At 45.2% G+C, this 18842-nt stretch overlaps 1 protein-coding gene across 1 annotated transcript; it reads left to right on the top strand.

The window, feature by feature from the left end:
* The first annotated feature begins 1141 nt into the window (after positions 1-1141).
* On the top strand, positions 1142-17228 carry ZNF25 (zinc finger protein 25). Its single transcript, XM_040970426.1, has 6 exons — positions 1142-1241; positions 3606-3689; positions 11267-11393; positions 11669-11764; positions 14642-14705; positions 15151-17228. The coding sequence occupies exons 2-6, from the start codon at positions 3675-3677 to the stop codon at positions 16214-16216; spliced, it is 1368 nt and encodes a 455-aa protein (XP_040826360.1). The 5' UTR covers positions 1142-1241; positions 3606-3674; the 3' UTR covers positions 16217-17228.
* Positions 17229-18842: the final 1614 nt, after the last annotated feature.

Consider the following 18842-nt stretch of genomic DNA (forward strand, 5'->3'; position numbering starts at 1 on the left):
CGGCTAGAGACGCGCCGGGATTAAGAGGCCAGCAGGGATTCAGCAGGGAAGCTGAGACAAAGGCAGTTCCATCCATTTTGACAGTCTGTTTGCTTGTTTGTTTAGAAGCTAAATCACTTCATAACAGCAGCAGCAATGGGCTCCCGCAGGCCGGTTCACCCGGGCATCCGGGTAAAGCTAAACAACAGACAGTTCAAAGGTCAAACAACAAATAACCTAAGTGGGATTAAGGAAAGCGCCGGCCTCCTGCTGGGAGTTTCCATGGTAACATCCCCTTGGCAGGAGCAGGTACCGCAGGCTTACCCTCCCTGGTGTAATGAACTTTTGTTGCCTTTCCTGGCCCCGGAGGCTCCCAGCATCCTTACTCTTTCCTGCCATCAGTAACTGCTCACGGGTCAAACAGGGGTCACAGGCCAGCTGTCAGTAGGAATAAGCTTCCTGTGAGAGAAGCACTGGCTTCCAGTTCTCCACGGGGATACAAACCAACAACGAGGGCGTGGAAGGCGCATCCGCTCCAAGAGGCGCCTCATCAGCGCACACCTGGGTAGCCACTCGCAGGCCAGAGACCACAGACCAGATGTAAAAGGAAAAGCGTGGCATTCATCAAACCAAGTGTGTTGCCGGGGGCAGAGACTCCGGGGAGACATGCCTCCGTGAGATGGGGGAAATGAAACAGGGATACGGAATTTATTTAAACAAAGGAGAAGTACAGGGGCCGCACAAAGGCTTAATTGTCTAATCCTCCATGTCCAAACACCTGCGTCTGTATGGAGACGGTTTGTGTCCCGACTGTTCTACTTCCCATCCAACTCCCTGCTTATTCCGCGGTGGAGGGCCCAAGTCCTTAGGACCCTGCACCCGCGTAGGAGACTGAGAAGAAGCTCCTGGCTCCTTAAGGGAGTGCGCTCAGGTCTTCAACACGCAGTGGGAGTGTTGGATCTTGTCAGTCGCCGCCGCCCGTGATCACGCCAGGCAGCCGGGGAATCCCAGCAGTAATCCCTTTGGCCGCTAGAGGGCGACGGATCGCACGGCGCCATTCAAAATGACGTCGTCGCGTAGACTTCTGGGAAACGTAGTTCAGTAGTGCGGCCAGGGAGCACCACGCACGCGCAGTGGCTCATCCCTGCAGCTGCAAAGGTTTGTCTCACACGCCGGGGGGTTAAGGACTGAGAATCATCAAAGAGCAGAAGAGGACCCCCTGGGCCTGGTGCGGCTTCGGCGCGGAGGCTGAGCCGCTGCAGGTGTGTCTGAGGCCTCAGCAGAGGCGGGTGGTCCGCGAATGACGCCTTGAGCTGCCTGGAAGCAGGGTTTGGGGGGCCTGTTGGCGGGAGGCCCAGGGTGGGGGTCTGGCCTGGACCCGACCTGTGTGCCTGGGGCTGCAGGAGGCCTAAGGTGGGGGTCTGGCCTGCATCCCGACCTGTGTAGGTGGGGGTCTGGGCGAGCGTGCTGTGGTGATGCGGAGCCTCAGGCTGCAACGTAGGCGCCCCCCGGCACGGCGGGGCCAAGGGTCTCGCGTGGGGTGGCTGGCTGACGGGTAGCTGGGCCTCTTGTGGGGTGACGGGCAGCCAGGGGTGGGGTCCTCAAGGAGCTGCCTGGAGGAACAATGTGATGCGTGGGGAGGACTCCAGGCAGCCACTGGTGGTCAGTTTCGCCAGCGCTGTCGTTTGCTTCAGTTTAAACCAGGGTCCTGCCTGATCAGAGAGAAACTGGTTTTTCTCTGGTGTTGGCTTTGCAGGGCGAATGGGCAAGAGTCTTAGGTTAGGCCAGCGTGGCGGGGGTCTGACGTCAGGCTGGAGTCTGCCAGGCCAAGTTTGGGATGTGTGGGAGCCCCGCTGGGGATGAGGGCAGCTTGGGATGGCCCTGCTGGGACGCAGTGAAGACCCCACCAGGCTGGGGTTGACCCTGCCCACTGGGGAGTCCCTCCCCACACCCCGTATCAGCAGGTGGCAGATCAGTTATCCCTGGGTGTGCTCCGTAGATCCCTATCCTGACGTCCACGGCCCTAACTTGCATGTCCAGAGCGCCAACAGGAGGGATTGTGCAGTGTTCCCAAAGCTTAGGGTGGAGTGCTGTTTCCAAAACTTGTAGGAATGTGTCAGCACCCTCAGGACAAATGTAAGTGAAGGTTCTTCTGGGTGTTTCTGCCTGTCAGTTGAACCCACAATTGACGCTGTTGCTTGGTGATGTTGTAGTGTTCCTTAGCAGCTGGGAAGCCCTTTCAAGCCAAAGGCTAGAGAGGGAAACTGGGACGTGTGTGTATGTGTGTGTGTGTGTGTGTGTGTGTGTGTGTGTGTTAAAATAGGTGAAACTTGCACAGTGCCTTTGATTGGCTGGGAGGTGCCTTAGGTTATCAGCTGGGTTCTGTGTGAACACAGGGCTGGCTCCAACTGGGTGCTGATGCTTATAAAAAGAATCTGAACTCTCCAGCTGCTTTTTGCTGCGGGTATGGAGTGCCTGGTTGGGGGTTGTGCCAAATGCTTACGTTAAGAAGCTAGACTTCTGATACTGCCGACAGATCAGATGGCTGTGTGGCAGTTCATGCTGGCCCGATTAACTTTACCGTAGTTACCTGCAACATGTCCAGGAGCCAGGGCGATGGTGATTGCCCTGGAACTGACTGACTGACTTTGTGGTGCTGGGTGGCTTTGTATGGAATCCCATGGGTGCGTTACGGCTGACTGAACATTCTCTCATGCCTCCTGGCTTGAAAGATGATAGCTTGTTTTAAACACCAAACTCACCGAGTCCTATGCGTCTCCAACAGGGAAGAACCCCAGTGGCCAGTTGTCCTGGAGTTATTTGCACAGTGGAATTCCAGGTCTGAGCAGAATGTAACTGCTGCGTTCACTTAACCCCCAGACCAACTGGATCGCCTTTGGCCAGCAGAAACTCCTTAAAGAGCAGGGCATCGCTGACCAATCCGGGAAGGTCAGAAAAGTCACTGACCAACCAGGAGCCTGAACACAGGCTGACCCTAAGCACCTGCACTCCTAATCCCTCAGGGAGCCGAGGAATTAAGCAATAGCCGCCGGGCTTCCTGCTCTGTTCTTTGCAATACGTAGCTTCTTAACAAAGGAAGGAAGAAATTATAGCTTCAAAACTCAAAAGCTAGACAGCTGCCACGTTCATGGTCAGCAGATACGTAGAAAGGAAGTGTCCAGTTTCACTCTATCTTATTTGATTGAAAGCAAGTTCATAGGGAAGCAGTTTTTAAGGAACTATGATTTAGGAAAAAATCATTATGTTTAAAAAGACTTCCCTAATTTAATGACATTTATACTGTGAGTAGGAAAAAAATGTAGAACTTAAATGTCTCTTTTGTATCAGTAAAACTGTGTCCTTGTGCTATATTGTCAGCGTAGGGCGGATATGTGGATGTTATGAAAGCATGGAAAAATGCTGCTGTTTGACATTTACATGTTTGAGTCTCTTCTGTTATTTCAGCAAAGAGACACGCAATCTTCAAAGCAGCCAATAGGAGAGATGCATTTAGTTAGTTTGGCACAGAAATGCCGCAGGTTCATCAGGATTTGGATCACCAGTGGGCAGGTGGATGCCACTTCCTGCTTCGTTTTACTAACATCCTGTGTGGCCATGTCTCGCAGGGGATTTGCGCAGCCGTTGGCTTCCTGTGACTTCAGTGTTTCAACTTTTCTGACTCAGAACGACAGAAAATGAGCAAGTCCAAGGTGAGTTGTTTATTTAGCTACACCTTGGTCATTCTGTGGTTATGGGTTTTATGAGAGAAAACACAAATATGAAACCAGAAAAGCAGAAAAAATTAAAAAGAAAATCAGTGCTGGCACTGTGGCATAGCAGGGAAAGCCGCTCGCTGCAGTGCCGGCATCCCACACGGGTGCCTGCTTGCATTTCGGCTGCTCCACTGCCCATTCAGTTCATGCTTAATGGGCCTGGGGATGCAACAGAGTTTGGTCCAAGGGCTCAAACTCCTGCACTCACATGGTAGATTTGGAAGCAGCTCCACGGTCCTGGCTTCAGATTTACCCAGCTCTAGCTGTTGCAATCATTTGGGGAGTGAACCAGTAGATGGAAAATATTTCTTTCTCTCTCTCTCTCTCTCTCTCTCTCTCTCTCTCTCTCTTGCTCTCACTGTAGCTCTGACTTTGAAATAAATAAATAAATCTGTGGGGAACAAAAGAATTAGAAGGGTTAAGTGACCTACCTAAAAAAAAAATCTCCTTTGGGGAAAGTGCTATCTGAATCAAATACCAGTTATCAAAATCAGGAGCCACCTGTCTCTGTAGGGGTCTCCGAGGTCGAGGCTTGCGACACTGAATGCGGATTGTCTTGGACTGAGTTACCAAAGCGGCAGTAGATACCCTGCTGCCCAACTGCCATGAACCAAGACAACGGCACCGAATCTGTGATTTTCCTGTTTTCCCACAGGGGATTTAGAGACAAAATATTGCCAAGGAGATTAGGGCTATCTTTAAAGCGACCGTGCATATTATTAACCTCATTAAATCTTGACCCTTGGGAACATAAGGGTTCAATATCCAGTGTGAGACAAGGAAAGGTCATGCAGCTTCAGCTGTATCCCGAAGTGTGATCGTTGTCTGACGGAAATGCTTCAAACAATTCTTTGACGTGACCTTTTACTAGAAACAGCTAGCAGACAAGCTGTGATTTTTCAGGCTTGGGTATTTTACATCTTCTCAAAAAAAAATAAGCCTGTCATTTCAAGGAGGCATTTGTAGTTTGTGTGTGTGTGTTGCCAGTGTTAAAACCTGACATTTGAAGTGAAGATGGAGGGAATGCGTTTAGCACAGTAATGAAGACACATCTCAAGATATCTGTACCCCACACAGGGGTCTGCCTCTGTTCCTGCTTCCAGTTTCCTGGGGAACCACCTAGTTGGGTCCCTGCCATCCAGGTGGAAGAGGCAGGTGGAATTTTTGGCTCCTGGCCCAGCCCCAGCTGTTGTACACTTTTGGGGAGTGAACCAGTAGATTTCTGTCTTCTCTCTCCCTCTCTCTACCTTGCCTTCAAATTACATTTTTAAAAATTAGAGTGAAAATGAGAATATTAGAAAATGACAGTTTCCCAACACTGAAACATTTTTCTGTAAGAGCAATCATGGGGTCCAGCACAATGGCTCAATTGGCTAATCCTCTCCCTTCAAATGCCAGCATCCCATATGGGGGTGTGTTCATGTCCCAGCTGCTCCACTTCCCATCCAGCTCTCTGCTTATGACCTGGGAAATCAATGGAGGATGATGGCCCAAAGGATGGGACCCTGCAGCCATGTGGGAAACCTGGAAGAAGCTCCTGGCTTACCATCAGCCCAGCTCAGCTTCAGCCATTGCAGCCATTTGGAGAGGGAACTAGCAGATAGAAGGTCTTTTTATCTGTCTCTCCTTCTCTCTGTAAATCTTCCTTTTCAATGAAAATAAGTAAATCATTAAAAAAAAAAAAAGAGAGAGAGAGAGAGAGTAATGATGATCCTGGGACCAGTGCTATGTTATAGTAGGTAAAACTGCTATGGAGCTGGCATCCCATGTGGGCACCAGTTCTAGTCCCAGCTGCTCCACTTCCAATCCAGATCCCTGGTAATGTGCCTGGAAAAGCAACAGAAGATCTTTCTCTTCTCTGACTCTCTCTCCCTCCCCCTCTCTCTGTAATTCTGCTTTTCAAATAAATAAATAAACACATCCAGAAAGAGTAGTGTGATATTAACAGGTACGATTTCAATAATATATAGGGGAGGACATTTGGCCGGACAATTCAGGTACCAGTCCCAAGACCATGTTCCATATCGGAGTACTGATATGAATCCTGTTCTGCCCCTGAATCCCATTGGTCCCTGCTACCCATAAAGGAGACACGGATTGAGTCCCCAGCACCTAGCTGTATCCTGACAGCCCTGGCATTCGTAGACCATTGGGGAATGAGCTAATATACAGTTTTCATTGTCTTCCTCTTTGTGTGTTTCTCTGCCTTTTAATTAAGAATGATGAGTAAATACATGTAACAAATTGTGTCAGCTTTTGAACCCTATTTCTGAAGTGAGTGCTCAAAGATGAACTTTCAGGAGCTTTTGATCTTGACTGGCTGGCCCACAACTTGAGATAGTAGGTGTTGGCTCAAGTAGATGTTTAGATTCTGTCTTCCATAGGAGTTGGAGCTTATTCCCCCTCTCCTTAAGGATGTACTGAACTTTGATTTATTTTAAAGACTAGAGTGTTGAAATGAAAAATAATTACTATACAGTGGAGAAAATAGGTAAAAATCATGGTAACAAAGTGATCCCGGTTAATATTACCAGTGATATTAACATATCCTTGTTACCTTGCAATCATAAGGGCTCTGTGCTATTCCTTCCTAAACCTAAAAATCTTAGTCTAATCTTCAGAAAATTTTCCAAAGTTCGAATTGAAGGGTAGTCTACAAAATATTTGAATAGTACTCCTCAAATCATCAAGATAACAGCCAAAGAAAACGAACAGATAAAGGAAACCAAAGCACAAATGTTCTGATCCGTCTGTGCTGCTACAACAAAATACCTGAGACTGGGTGATTTATGGAATAAAAACTAAGAAGAGGGCATCGGTGCTGGCGCATGGTGGAGTGGTTGGGACCTCACTTGGGATGCCTGCATCCCGCTATTTCCACCTGAATTCCAGCTGGGTCTCTTATGTACATCCTCAAGTCCATGAGTCCCTGACTAGTCAGGCTCAGCCCCAGCTGTCACAGGTCCCAGGGGAGAGAGCCAGTAGATGGAAAACCTCTGTCTTTCATTATCATCTAGTTACTGTTAGTGTACCAGTACCGGTGGCTTCATTTATATTTAGAGGAAACTGAAACTGAGCGAGAAGTGTATGAGAATTGTCTTGGTCCATTTGTGATGCTTCAGAAAAGTACCTGAGACTGAGTAATTTTTTTTTTAAGAACAGAAATTTACTTGTAGTTCTGGAGATCAGGCAATCCAAGATCAGATTGTCCATAGATTCTGTATCCCTGGTTTCTGCTTCCAAGTTCTGGCCTGAAACCCTAAGTTCTCATGTGGTAGGAGGGCCAAAAGTCCCTTAGGCAGGCTGCCATATTACAAAAAGAATTCTGTTTGGTCCCATAGTTGTGGAGATGCATGGTCCAGAAGTGACACCTGGTGGTGACCCTCTGGGTGGCAGAGTCCTAGGATAGCGTAGGATTTCACATGGCAGGAGTTGAGAAGCAAGCAGAGTCCTGGGGTGGCATTGGCCATCACATGGCTGGAGTTGGGCCCAGCCAGGCTACAGTAACCACTGGAAAATGCCAAAGCGAGGCAGGCCATGCCAGACTGGGCCACAACACCCAACCAGTACACATGAGACAAAAGGCGGGAGGGGATGAAGCCAGTAGGGGGCTGCATGAGGCACCCCTGCTGGAGCACCACTCCCATTGGAGAGCATGAGTTGGAATGGAGACAGATCAGGCCAGACAGGGCTACAATAGCTGTTGGCCTAGTGAACTGAACCAGGGAAAAGCCAGGCTGGGTTGACTGCTCCTACTGGTGCATGCATAAATCAGAGTGTGGGTTGGATGGGCTTTGCCACAGCAGCATCTGGCAGATGCTGGCATGGGAGTCAAGTTGAACTCAGAACAACCTGGAGAGTGCAAGATCCAAGATTGGGAACGGGCAAGTAGGGAAACAGTGGGCTCCTGCCAGCACATGTATGGGCTGGATAGTGGAGCTGGTTGGGTTGAACTAGGCTTTAATGCCCATTGACATGTATGAGAGCTGCATGGGATGTGGGACAGACTGGACCAGTCTGCTGTACATACTGGCAAGCATAGGAACCAGGGCAGGGGGTGGGCCTGGTGGGGATTATTGCAGGTCACTCTGACGAGGCTGCAGCTCCCATTAGTGTATGTGAAGGCTGAGCATGTGGTGGGCAGGATTCGGCTGGGCTTCAACACCAATTGGTTGTGTAAAAGGTAGGACTGGAGACAAAACTGACACCGCATTTGCAACCACCAGCATATGCATAAGCTGATTGGGGCAATGGACTGTGCCGACCCTTTAATGGCAAGCCTATACAAGAATTGGTCTGGGATCACCTCAGATGCAGTTTCTATGGAGATTTCCTGAACTGAGCTGCTGGACTCAGAACCCCAACCTCAGAGAGAATTGCAGGTTGCATGGCCTGACCGTGGAGTACATGTGTCAGAGATGGGCCTCCTCAGTGGCTTAGATGGAGCAGTGCAAAGCAAATCCAGGAGGATCTGCAGTCCATTGGAGTCTGCAAAGGACACCTGGTACCACAACAGAGGATGGAGGACAGAACAAATTGATCAACTACCCCAGCCAACTATTGGCAGTAAATAACTGGGCAGAGACTCTAAGGTGAGCTATGTCAGTCAGTGGAGTCTGGAGAGATTTCATCGTGCTTGGAGGGCAAGATTGGCAGTAATTCAGAACTGTTGAACTATCAAAACTTCTTGAGTAGGACCTTCAGAGCATGGTCCATATCGGGGACCCTGGGGAGATGTCGGGTGGCTATTCTCCATCCCAGGGTATTTGGGAAGCTGGGTGTAGCTTCTCTCCTTGTCTCCCCCCCTTACCCCAGATACAGGAAAGAAAAAAAGAGAGAATGTGGAAATGGTGATCTCACCCACCTTCCTGTATCCCTCGACCCTAATGACCCTAATCAACTATGTAAAAATAATCAAAGATAAAAAAGAATTAAATTTTTTTAAATCAAAGATTTGTGATATTGAAAAACGTGGCTCTTGGGAATCTTCCATAAAGAAAAGATATTCAGATTGTACAGTTCTGAATTTTTTAAGGTTCATTTTCATTTGAAAGGCTGAGCTACAGAGAAAGAGAGAGACAGAGATAGAGAGGAAGGAAGGAAGGAAGGAGGGAAGGAAGGAGGGAAGGAAGGAAGGAAGGAAGGAAGGAAGGAAGGAAGGAAGGAAGGAAGGAAGGAAGGAAGGAAAAAGAAAAAAGAAAAGAAAAGAAAAGAAAAGAAAAGAAAAGAAAAGAAGGGGAAGAGAAGGGGAAGGGAAGGGGAAGGGAAGGGAAGGGAAGGATAGAATCCTGGAGCTTCTTCTAAATATCCCTGGCAGGTGCACGGGCCCAACATGGGCCATCCTTTGTTACTATCCCAGGCACATTGGCAGGGAACTGGATCAGAACTGGAGCAGCTGCAACTCAAACCAGCACCCATTTGGGATGCCAGGACTGCAGGCATAGGTTTATGTACTATGCCATGGAACTCACCCCAAGAATGTACATGTTTAAAAGAACCTCTATAGACCTCTATGTGCCAGAGAACCGACCAGAATGATAAATGTGCCAAGAGAGTCTTTAACAAAACAAATAAACTTATTTAAAAGTAAAGGGAAAAGGCCCTCTGGGTCTTTTAAAAATATATTTATTTTTATTGGGAAGGCAGATTTACAGAGAGAAGAAGCGACAAAGAGAAAGGTTTTCTATCTGCTGGTTTACTCCCCAAGAGGCCTCAGTGGTCAGAGCCGAGCCAATCCAAAATCAGGAGCCAGGGGCTTCCTCTGTGTCTTCCACATGGGTGCAGGGTTCCAAGGCTTTAGCCATCACTGCTTTTGCAGGCCATAAACAGGAATCTGGATAGGAAGTGGAGCAGCCAGGACACAAACTGGCACCCATATGGCATGCTGGTGCTTAGAGGTGGAAAATTAGCCAGTTGAGCCATGTGCTGGCCCCAAAACTACTACATTTCAGATCCTATGAAATATATACAAGAAAATGTTACAGCCTTAAATACTACTTTCAATCCAGGGGCCCGCATTGTGGCACAGTGGGTAAAACTCCAATAGCAGCATACCATGTGGGTGCCAGTTCCTGGCTGCTGCACTTCCTATCAGTTCCTTGCTACTCTGCCTGGGAAAGCAATGGAGGAGCCCAAGTTATTGGGCCCTTGCATCCACATGGGAAAGCTGGACAAAGTTCCTGGCTCCTGCCCCAGCCCTGAACACTGTGGCCATTTGGGAGCTAAACCAGTGAATAGGAAACTCTCTCTGCACTCTCTTCCCTTCTCTCTCTCTCTCTCTTTCTCTAATTCTACCTTTCAAATAAGTAAGTCTTTCATGGGAGATAGAAAATGTCTGGCATTGTGACCCAAGCCTACAGATACTATGAGAGCTGTCCCCCAGTGTTAGTTACACCAATGTGCCTTCTTTTCCTTCACTGCTGCTATTTATTGTATATGTCTTGGTCACATTTGTGCCTTCTTTTTGATATGCCATTTATTATCTCTCCATTAGTGTTTTCTTCTAAACTACTCTATAACTCGAGCACTTCATGGCTGTCACGGTCAGTATTCACATCCCAGTGAAGATGGAAACAACGCAGAATACACGAAGCAATCCACCTAGTGTGAAATAGCTGACCCTCTACGCACTCTGGTCTCAGCAGGATAACTTTGACAAGCTTGTTCGTCTACTTTACTAGCTATAATTATACAAGGATACGCCAATAAGCCCATGAACTATGGAATTAAAAGATGTTTAGGGCCCGGCGCGGTGGCGCAAGTGGTTAAAGGTCCTCGCCTTGCACGCCCGGGATCCCATATGGGCGCCGGTTCTAATCCCGGCAGCCCCGCTTCCCTTCCAGCTCCCTGCCTGTGGCCTGGGAAAGCAGTCGAGGACAGCCCAAAGCTTTGGGACCCTGCACCCGCGTGGGAGACCCAGAAGAGGCTCCTGGCTTCAGATCGGCATAGTATCGGCCCGTTGCGGCTCACTTGGGGAGTGAATCATCGGACGGAAGATCTTCCTCTCTGTCTCTCCTCTCTGTATATCCGCCTTTCCAATGAAAAAATAATAAAAATAAATCTTAAAAAAAAAAAAAGGATGTTTATTTGACACACAAAAAATTGAAATCCTCGCATACTTTTTAAAAAATAATATGTATTTCCATGAACATTTGGAAACCTCCGATGAGTACTGCAGACAACTATCCAATTTGTGACCATCTTATTATCTTGTATGTACTCTCGTCATAGCACCGGCTCTGTGTTTGGCATTTAAGCACTTACTTTTATGTCTCCCTGCCCAAATGTAATCTGTTTGATGTCAGGAAAAGTTACTGCAGCAGCATTGCGGGCACACAGCCAGTGCTCAGGAAATGCGCATTGAACTGTATCTGTACGGAAAGAGCCAGTGGAACAGTATAGCTTAACGTTCCAGAGTCAGTTCCATATCTTGCACATCCAGATTAGTTCGGAGTGTCTTTCCACTGACCCTCTATTCTAGTTCCTTTATATTGAAGTGAACTATGTTGTTCCAGGAACCAGTGACATTTAAGGATGTTACTATGGAATTCACCAAGGACGAGTGGAAATTGCTGACTCCTGCTCAGATAACCTTGTACAAGGAAGTGATGCTGGAAAACTACAACCTGCTGGTCGCAGTGGGTGAGATAAACGTCTCTATATGTATTTCCCAGTGGTTTCCATTTCCTTTCCCGGTTACTAGAATGCGGAAGTTCCCTATGATGTTAAATGATATTAGCTTTTTGCAGGAGTCTAAGTTAAAACGGTCAGTTTGGGGAATCAGAAAAATATATTTGACCCTACAAACCCAGTAGCGGAATCTAAATTTGCCAAGCCTACGTGGGACTTTGTTCAGAAACTTATGTCTCTAAGCTTCCAGATAGTTGCATCATTTCCTGTGTCTTTTCCATCATTAGGCCATCGTGCGAGTAAATCAAATACAGTCTTCAAGTTGAAGCAAGGAAAAGAGCCATGGAGATTAGAAATTGAATTTCCACGTGAGAGCCGCCCTGGTAAGTTACAAGAAATTAGACCCCATTTTGGTAGCGAAGTGCTTGGTGTCTCTTGCCTTTTGAAATAGTTTTTAGTGATCTCCTTTTAAATACCCTGTAGTTTTGGAGGTCGTTTTGGGATACTTAATCTGTCTATATTTAAAACCTATGGGCCCGGCGCAGTGGTGCAGTGGTTAAGGTCCTCGCCTTGCATGCCCAAGATCCCATATGGGCGCCAGTTCTATCCCGGCGGCCCCGCTTCCCTTCCAGCTCCCTGCCTGTGGCCCAGGAAAGCAGTCGAGGACGGCCCAAAGCTTTGGGACCCTGCACCTGCGTGGGAGACCCGGAAGAGGCTCCTGGCTTCGGATTGGCATAGTATCGGCCCGTTGTGCTCACTTGGGGAGTGAATCATCGGACGGAAGATCTTCCTCTCTGTCTCTCCTCTCTGTATATCCACCTTTCCAATAAAAACAAAAACAAATCTTAAATAATAATAATAATAATAATAATTTTTAAAATAAATAAATAAATAAAACCTAAACCAATTTCTAATTTTTTGTTTGCTCCTTTGCTCAATATTCTTGTAATAGGTTTACTTCTCTTGCCTACATACAAGATCTAATCTATACCCAACCTACGTGAAACTTATTTTTGCCTTTTTCTCTGGAATTGCCAGTTGCTACCTGCCACTGGAGTATGCAACTGTAATCTTAGAGTTATTTGTAAATCTGACTTACAAACTTTTTCAAATGACTTCGCGCTACTCTCCTTTAATTAACAATAAAATAATTGGCATTATGTTGAACTCCTCAGGTCTTGCATGGCTGTGCTGCTTATCACGTCATTATTTGAACAGTTTATGCTTCCCCCTGGACAGTGTTCTCCCGTTCAGGTGAAGTGTCATGTATCTTTCCTAAAGCGCACTGTATCTTCTTAAATGTGTTTTGTGGCCCTGAGATAATAACCTAGCCTTGCATCCTTAAATGTTCTGACTGAAGTAAGTGCTGATGTGTTGCCAGGATCAGAAACGGTGCCTGGTATGTGTTGGTTGTTCACTAAATACTTGCTGAAACAATGGTTTTGATGAACAAGAAATAGACACCATCTACCTTTTTACTCTGTACCTTTTGTAATAACTCTTTTTTTAAAAAAAGATTTATTTATTTATTGGAAAGTCAGATATACAGAGAGGAGGAGAGACAGAGAGGAAGATCTTCCATCCGATGATTCACTCCCCAAGTGACCGCAACGGCCGATGCTATGCCAATCTGAAGCCAGGAGCCAGGAACTTCTTCCAGGTCTCCCACACAGGTGCAGGGTCCCAAAGCTTTGCTCCGTCCTCGACTGCTTTCCCGGGCCACAAGTAGGGAGCTGGAAGGGAAGTGGAGCTGCTGGGATTAGAACCAGCATCCATATAGGATCCCAGCGCGTTCAAGGCGAGGACTTTAGCTGCTAGGCCACACCGTCGGGCTCTGTAATAACTCTTGCAAGGGTTCCTCATCCTTGAGACCAAAGCATTAATTTTTATGCTGATAAGTTGTAAAATTGACATCTCCAATATTCCCATCCTTCTTATCTCTCACTTGAGTTCATACATTTCATATATCAATAAATCTGAAGATCAGTAAATATTCTAGAACAATGGTGACAATCTACTCCTTAAGGATCCTGGAATCAACTGGAAGCACTGATGTAGGAATCTAGTGTGTGAAAGGAAAACTGGAGGTGAGTGTGAAGGAATTGAAGATTTGCTAGTCAGGAGATGTTCAAGGGTGAAAACACCTGGTATTCGAGCTTGCCATCTGCTTTTAGAAAAATTCTTTCTTTCACACATATTCTGTGTCTTCCTGTACCATTGGAAGTAAGGTTAGGAAATGAGCCCAAGGTATGGAAGTGTTCTAAGCATGAGGAAACTGATGTTCTCAGAAAGTTACTTTAGTGTTTTAAATGTATAAAGAGGAAGTAAAATACAAGTTTGTAGTCTAATAGTGCTGTTCCCCTCTCCACAGTTTCACTCCGTGTAGCTGCAGTTACCTGCTACAACCGTGGTCAGAAAATTCCAGAAACATAATTTACAAGTTTTAAATAAGGCGCTGTTCTGGGTAGCAGGGTGAAATCTGGGACCTGAATTGCCTGCTGTGTCCATGATATGTATGCTACCCACCCGTTTGTCATTTGGCAGCTGTCTATTACCAGATCAACTGTCATGGAAGTGCAGCCCTTATTCCCCTTCATAATGATCCCAAAGCACTGGAGTGGTGATGCTGGCAATTCAGAAATATGCAAAGAAAAATTAGAGTCTTGCTTTTAAGTGAAGGTGAAAATTTATCGTAGATGTCTGTGTTGAGCAAAAAAATATAGTATGCATGGGATCTAGTATTATGTTCCATTCAGATATTCACTGGAGATCTTTAGACAGATCTCTTGCAAATGAAACAGGATGACTGTACCAGGAATCATAACACAGAAGTCTGAGTTTGAGAGAATGAAAACCTGTATTTTAGCTTACTCATCGGATTCAGTCTTTTCCCTGGTATCTCCTGACTTTTCTTATCCTACTTGCTCTTTGGTTAGGTCACAGGATTGTCTAGGATTCCTGCATTCCTCCTTAGGAAGCACTTTAAATATCTTTTGGGGTTTTTTTGCTCATAGTTCCTTGTTTTCTCTGTCTTTAACTTTCTCTTCTAATGTCTTGAATTTATAACCACCTTCATTTCCCTCTCTGCTATGACGATTTTTAATGTTCATTATATTTTTTTCCCCAAAACAGTGGGATAGAGGAAATTTGCATTTAACAGCCTTTTCATTTTGGGAGATTGGCCTAAAGTTTAAGAGCCAATCATATGACCTAACTGTTGTGTTAGATTTCTACAGAATTCAATTTCGATTCTTTTGTAGAAGACCTATGGGCTATTCATGAACCTGGAACAAGACACCGTAAAAGCCAAACGGGAACTTCAAGGCAAGTTCAAGAATTAATATTTAAGATACAAGTTTTGTAATACCTTGTATGGTTACTAGAAACGGGAGACAGTTATACCCCAAAGAATATAATCCAAATGAGTATGTCCTTTTCCGTAGTAGAGAACGTAGTCAGAATCCGAAGACCGAAACTTTGAAGTAGTCTTTTGACTCTTTGGAACTATACCACCAAAGAGGTGTTACTGCTCAAAAGTGGAGTCCAGGCAGTTGAGAGATCCTTTGAGTAAAATGCCAAGTGAAGGGTGGATTACAAACAGTAAGATTTTCTGTAAACTGGTTCATGCATATAGTCATGCAAGACATAGCATATGTCAGGGAACCCTCACAGTGGGGATAGCTTAACAGGTGTGAAGTACCCCCCAAGATACCTAGAAGCAAAACCTTAAAACTCAAATGCCTGAATGAACTTTTAACTTTCAATCCAGGACTGGAGAAGCCACCAAACGTCAGAAAACTCATGCCAAAGTGGAAGCCTTTGAATGTAAAGAGTGTGGAAAGTTCTTCGGTCAAAAGTCTTCCCTCACAGTGCATCAACAAACTCACTCCAAGGACAAATCCTACGACTGTGAAAAATGTGGGAAATCCTTCTCTAAGACTGAAGACCTTACCAAGCATCAGAAAAGTCACACCAGAGATAAGACCTATGAGTGCGAAGAGTGTAAGAAAATTTTCTACCATCTGTCTTCTCTCACTAGACATCAGAAAACCCATGCCGGGGAGAAACCCTATGAGTGTAACCGGTGTGAAAAATCCTTCTATCAGAAGCCACACCTCGCGGAACATCAGAAAACACACACAGGGGAGAAACCTTTTGAGTGTACGGAATGTGGAAAGTTCTTTTATATGAAAGCATACCTCATGGTTCATCAGAAAACACACACAGGGGAGAAGCCCTTTGAGTGTAAGGAATGTGGGAAAACCTATTCCCAGAAGTCTCACCTCACGGTACACCAGAGATCGCACACGGGGGAGAAGCCCTATAAGTGCAAGGAATGCGGGAAGGTCTTCTCTAGAAATTCACACCTCAAAATCCATCAGAGAATTCACACAGGAGAGAAACGGTTTCAGTGTAAGGAGTGTGGGAACTGCTTCTACCAGAAATCCGCCCTAACGGTACATCAGCGAACTCACACAGGCGAAAAACCCTTCGAATGTAATAAGTGTGGCAAAAACTTCTTTTATAAATCAGACCTCACCAAACATCAGAGAAAACACACAGGGGAGAAACCATATAAATGCACGGAATGTGGCAAATCTTTCGCTGTGAATTCAGTCCTCAGATTACACGAAAGGACGCACACGGGGGAGAAACCCTATGAATGCAAGGAGTGTGGGAAGGCCTTTTCTCAGAAGTCACACTTCGTCATCCATCAGAGATCGCACACAGGGGAGAAGCCCTATAAGTGTAAGGAGTGTGGGAAGGTTTTCTCTAGGAATTCACACCTCAAAGCACATCAGAGTGCTCACACAGGACAGAAATCCCCTAAGTGAATGTGGCAACTGCTTCTGCCAGAGTTCAGGCCTAAGGGTACATAGGCAAACTCACACCGGAGGGGAAAAACCCTATTCATGCAGAAAATGTAGGGGAGGCCTTTTCTCAGAAGTTACACCTCATCATGCATCAGGTAGCACACGCAGGGGAAAGCCCTGTGAGCAGAGGGAGTGTGGGAAACCTTTATCCAGACGTCACAGGTCCCCACCCATCAGAAGGCAAACAGAGCACAACAGGCGATTGTGTTGGGTGGAAAAAAACAAATCTCTGTAACTCCTCTTCACACGAGAGAAACTTGATGAATACCATCACTATGGAAACCATTTCAGCCACAATCTTTACTCATAGACTATCAATAATTAGAAAGGAAAGTTCTATGAATTCATTAGGGAGAAATCTTTACCCCTGTGCCACCACTTCACCACAGGGTCAGCATGAGATGGCAGAAACCAAAAAACTTACAGAACACGAGGGATGCTTCTCCTTCAGAAGTTTACAGCAATGAAAGCTACACAGGTGAGAAATTCCATCATTAGAATGATTGTCAAGGAACGTTCTGCTAGGGAAGCCAGTACTAAGCACCCAGAAGCTCACACAAGTTTGAAACACCTCTGGTTTCCTGAGTATTCAGCATCCTGCGGACACAGGTAGAACTCACAGGCTTTGAGAACTCAGACGGGGTAACTCATTCCATGCATTTATATGTGCAAAGATGGCAGCAGGAAGCTAAGCCTTTCTCAAGAACTCCTGTGTCAGCAAATGTCACATTACCGATATTGGTACAACCTTTGTAAGTATCCTAAACTGAGATTTGTAAGAAAAGTTTGAAGTTTGTACTGAAGGAACCAGTTATACTAAAAGTTATATAATGGAGTCTGAATTTTTTTTTAAGAAATCTAGAAAAATATCTACATTTATGAAGCTATAAAATAGTGCAGGTCAATTGAATAATTAAGCAAAACCATTAAACACACCTGAAGTGTCCTCTAGCACTTGTAGGGTGTGTGTGTGTGTGTGTGTGTGTGTGTGTGTGTGTGTGTGTGTGTGTGTGTGTGTGTGTTGTGTGTGTGTAATCACAATTTGCGCATCTTTGATCAGGTGTGTGGAGCCCATCCACAATCATGTAGAGAAAATTTGTAAACTTGGTTTGATGCTTGCTATGTGTGGAAACATGCCATTTGTTCTCAGTGACTCATGGTGTTATATATTTATTGTGGTGGAATTTTTAAAAATTAAATCCATTTTATCCTATTTCTTGGGATTTTTAAGTAGATATAAGCATTTCATTGAAATAACCACTCAAAAGTCAACTGAAATGTTTTTGCAAAATTAGCAATGATTTCAGCAACATTTCAGTGGGCAAGGAAATTTATTTGTAAGAAAAGTGTGAGCTGCTTTTGAAGCAGCTGAAAGCAGTGATATTTGTTACACTTTCCAAAAGAAAAGCAGTTAGGACCATGTGGAAATGTCATCTTGCTGTTGGTGTTTCAGCTGAACGTAGAGCTGTGTACATTCCTCTGTTGTAACGGGAGTCCTAAATGTTCTTCAGAGTTTTTGTTCCCTGGCCCAAGCAATGTGACATGTGACCAGGAGTGTGGACTCGAGACCTCTTGCTGTGGAGGCCCGGAAGGGGACCCGGGCATGCCACTCAAACTCTGTGTACCCTGCTCCTTTCCTATAAACAATAGCAACATCTTAAGATTTATTTGAAGTTTAAATATGTTAATATTTTAACACGCTTAGAAGATTGTCAGATATAAAAAGCTGTTACGTTTGGTCTTACCAACACTATTTATACATTTAATGATTTATGCTGTCAATATATTTAAAAGGGTCAGTTACACCAATCATCCCCAACCCTATTGCTTCTAGTGCCTTGATCTGCTTTGCTTTGATTGTGACTTTCCTCCAAGATGATTCAGAAGCAGATTGTGTTTATGCTAATCCAGGGGTTGGCTGGCAACTGCAGCCTGTCAATCAGATCTGCCCACTGCCCCTCTTGTGGCTTACAAGCTAGGAATGGTTTTACCTTTCTGAATGGTTGAAGACATTAAAGAAGTACTTTTGAAAACACTAATACAAATTTAAATAGTTTCTTTTCATTATGTTCATTTTGTTTGTGGCTGCCTTCCCTCTCTACCAGCAGAGTTGTAAATTTATGTAAGATTCCATATGGTCCACAAAACCTAAGATATTTTTATGTGGCAATGCAGAAAAAAAATTTCTGTGGCTTCTTGTGAAAACATTACAACCGATGTAAATGTATACTTTTATGAATGTTATATGTTTCAGGAATTGTGGATACAGCAATTTGTGGTACATGTTTTCATGCAGTGTTTATTTTGTATATTATATATGTCTCAAAGCCTAAGCTTAGAAGTATTTTTCCAAAGAAGTGTGTTTTTTACTTGCTGAATTGTCATCGTGCCCGAACAGGGAATTTCCTGAAGAAGTGTAGTAAATATAGGAAATAAATATTGTCTAAATTAAAGTGCCATTTAGTTATCTGTTTTGCTTCAATCTATGGCCAATTTTCTTTGTCTTGTGATTTTCTCATTTTCCCAGTATGAGGCGCCATCTTGGCATGTTTAACCTTACCCAGTAACAAGAAGTTTCCAACACTAG

The sequence above is a fragment of the Ochotona curzoniae genome, unplaced genomic scaffold, assembly GCF_017591425.1.
Source record: "Ochotona curzoniae isolate NIBS_2020 unplaced genomic scaffold, NIBS_Ocur_1.0 scaffold_4763, whole genome shotgun sequence".
NCBI lineage: Eukaryota > Metazoa > Chordata > Mammalia > Lagomorpha > Ochotonidae > Ochotona > Ochotona curzoniae.

Bases quoted from the DNA above. Each gene is read 5' to 3' on its own strand.
- ZNF25 (XM_040970426.1), top strand. The intron at 11,394-11,668 runs GTGAGATAAACG...TTCCATCATTAG, and splicing joins CAACCTGCTGGTCGCAGTGG to GCCATCGTGCGAGTAAATCA. The intron at 14,706-15,150 runs GCAAGTTCAAGA...CTTTCAATCCAG, and splicing joins AGCCAAACGGGAACTTCAAG to GACTGGAGAAGCCACCAAAC.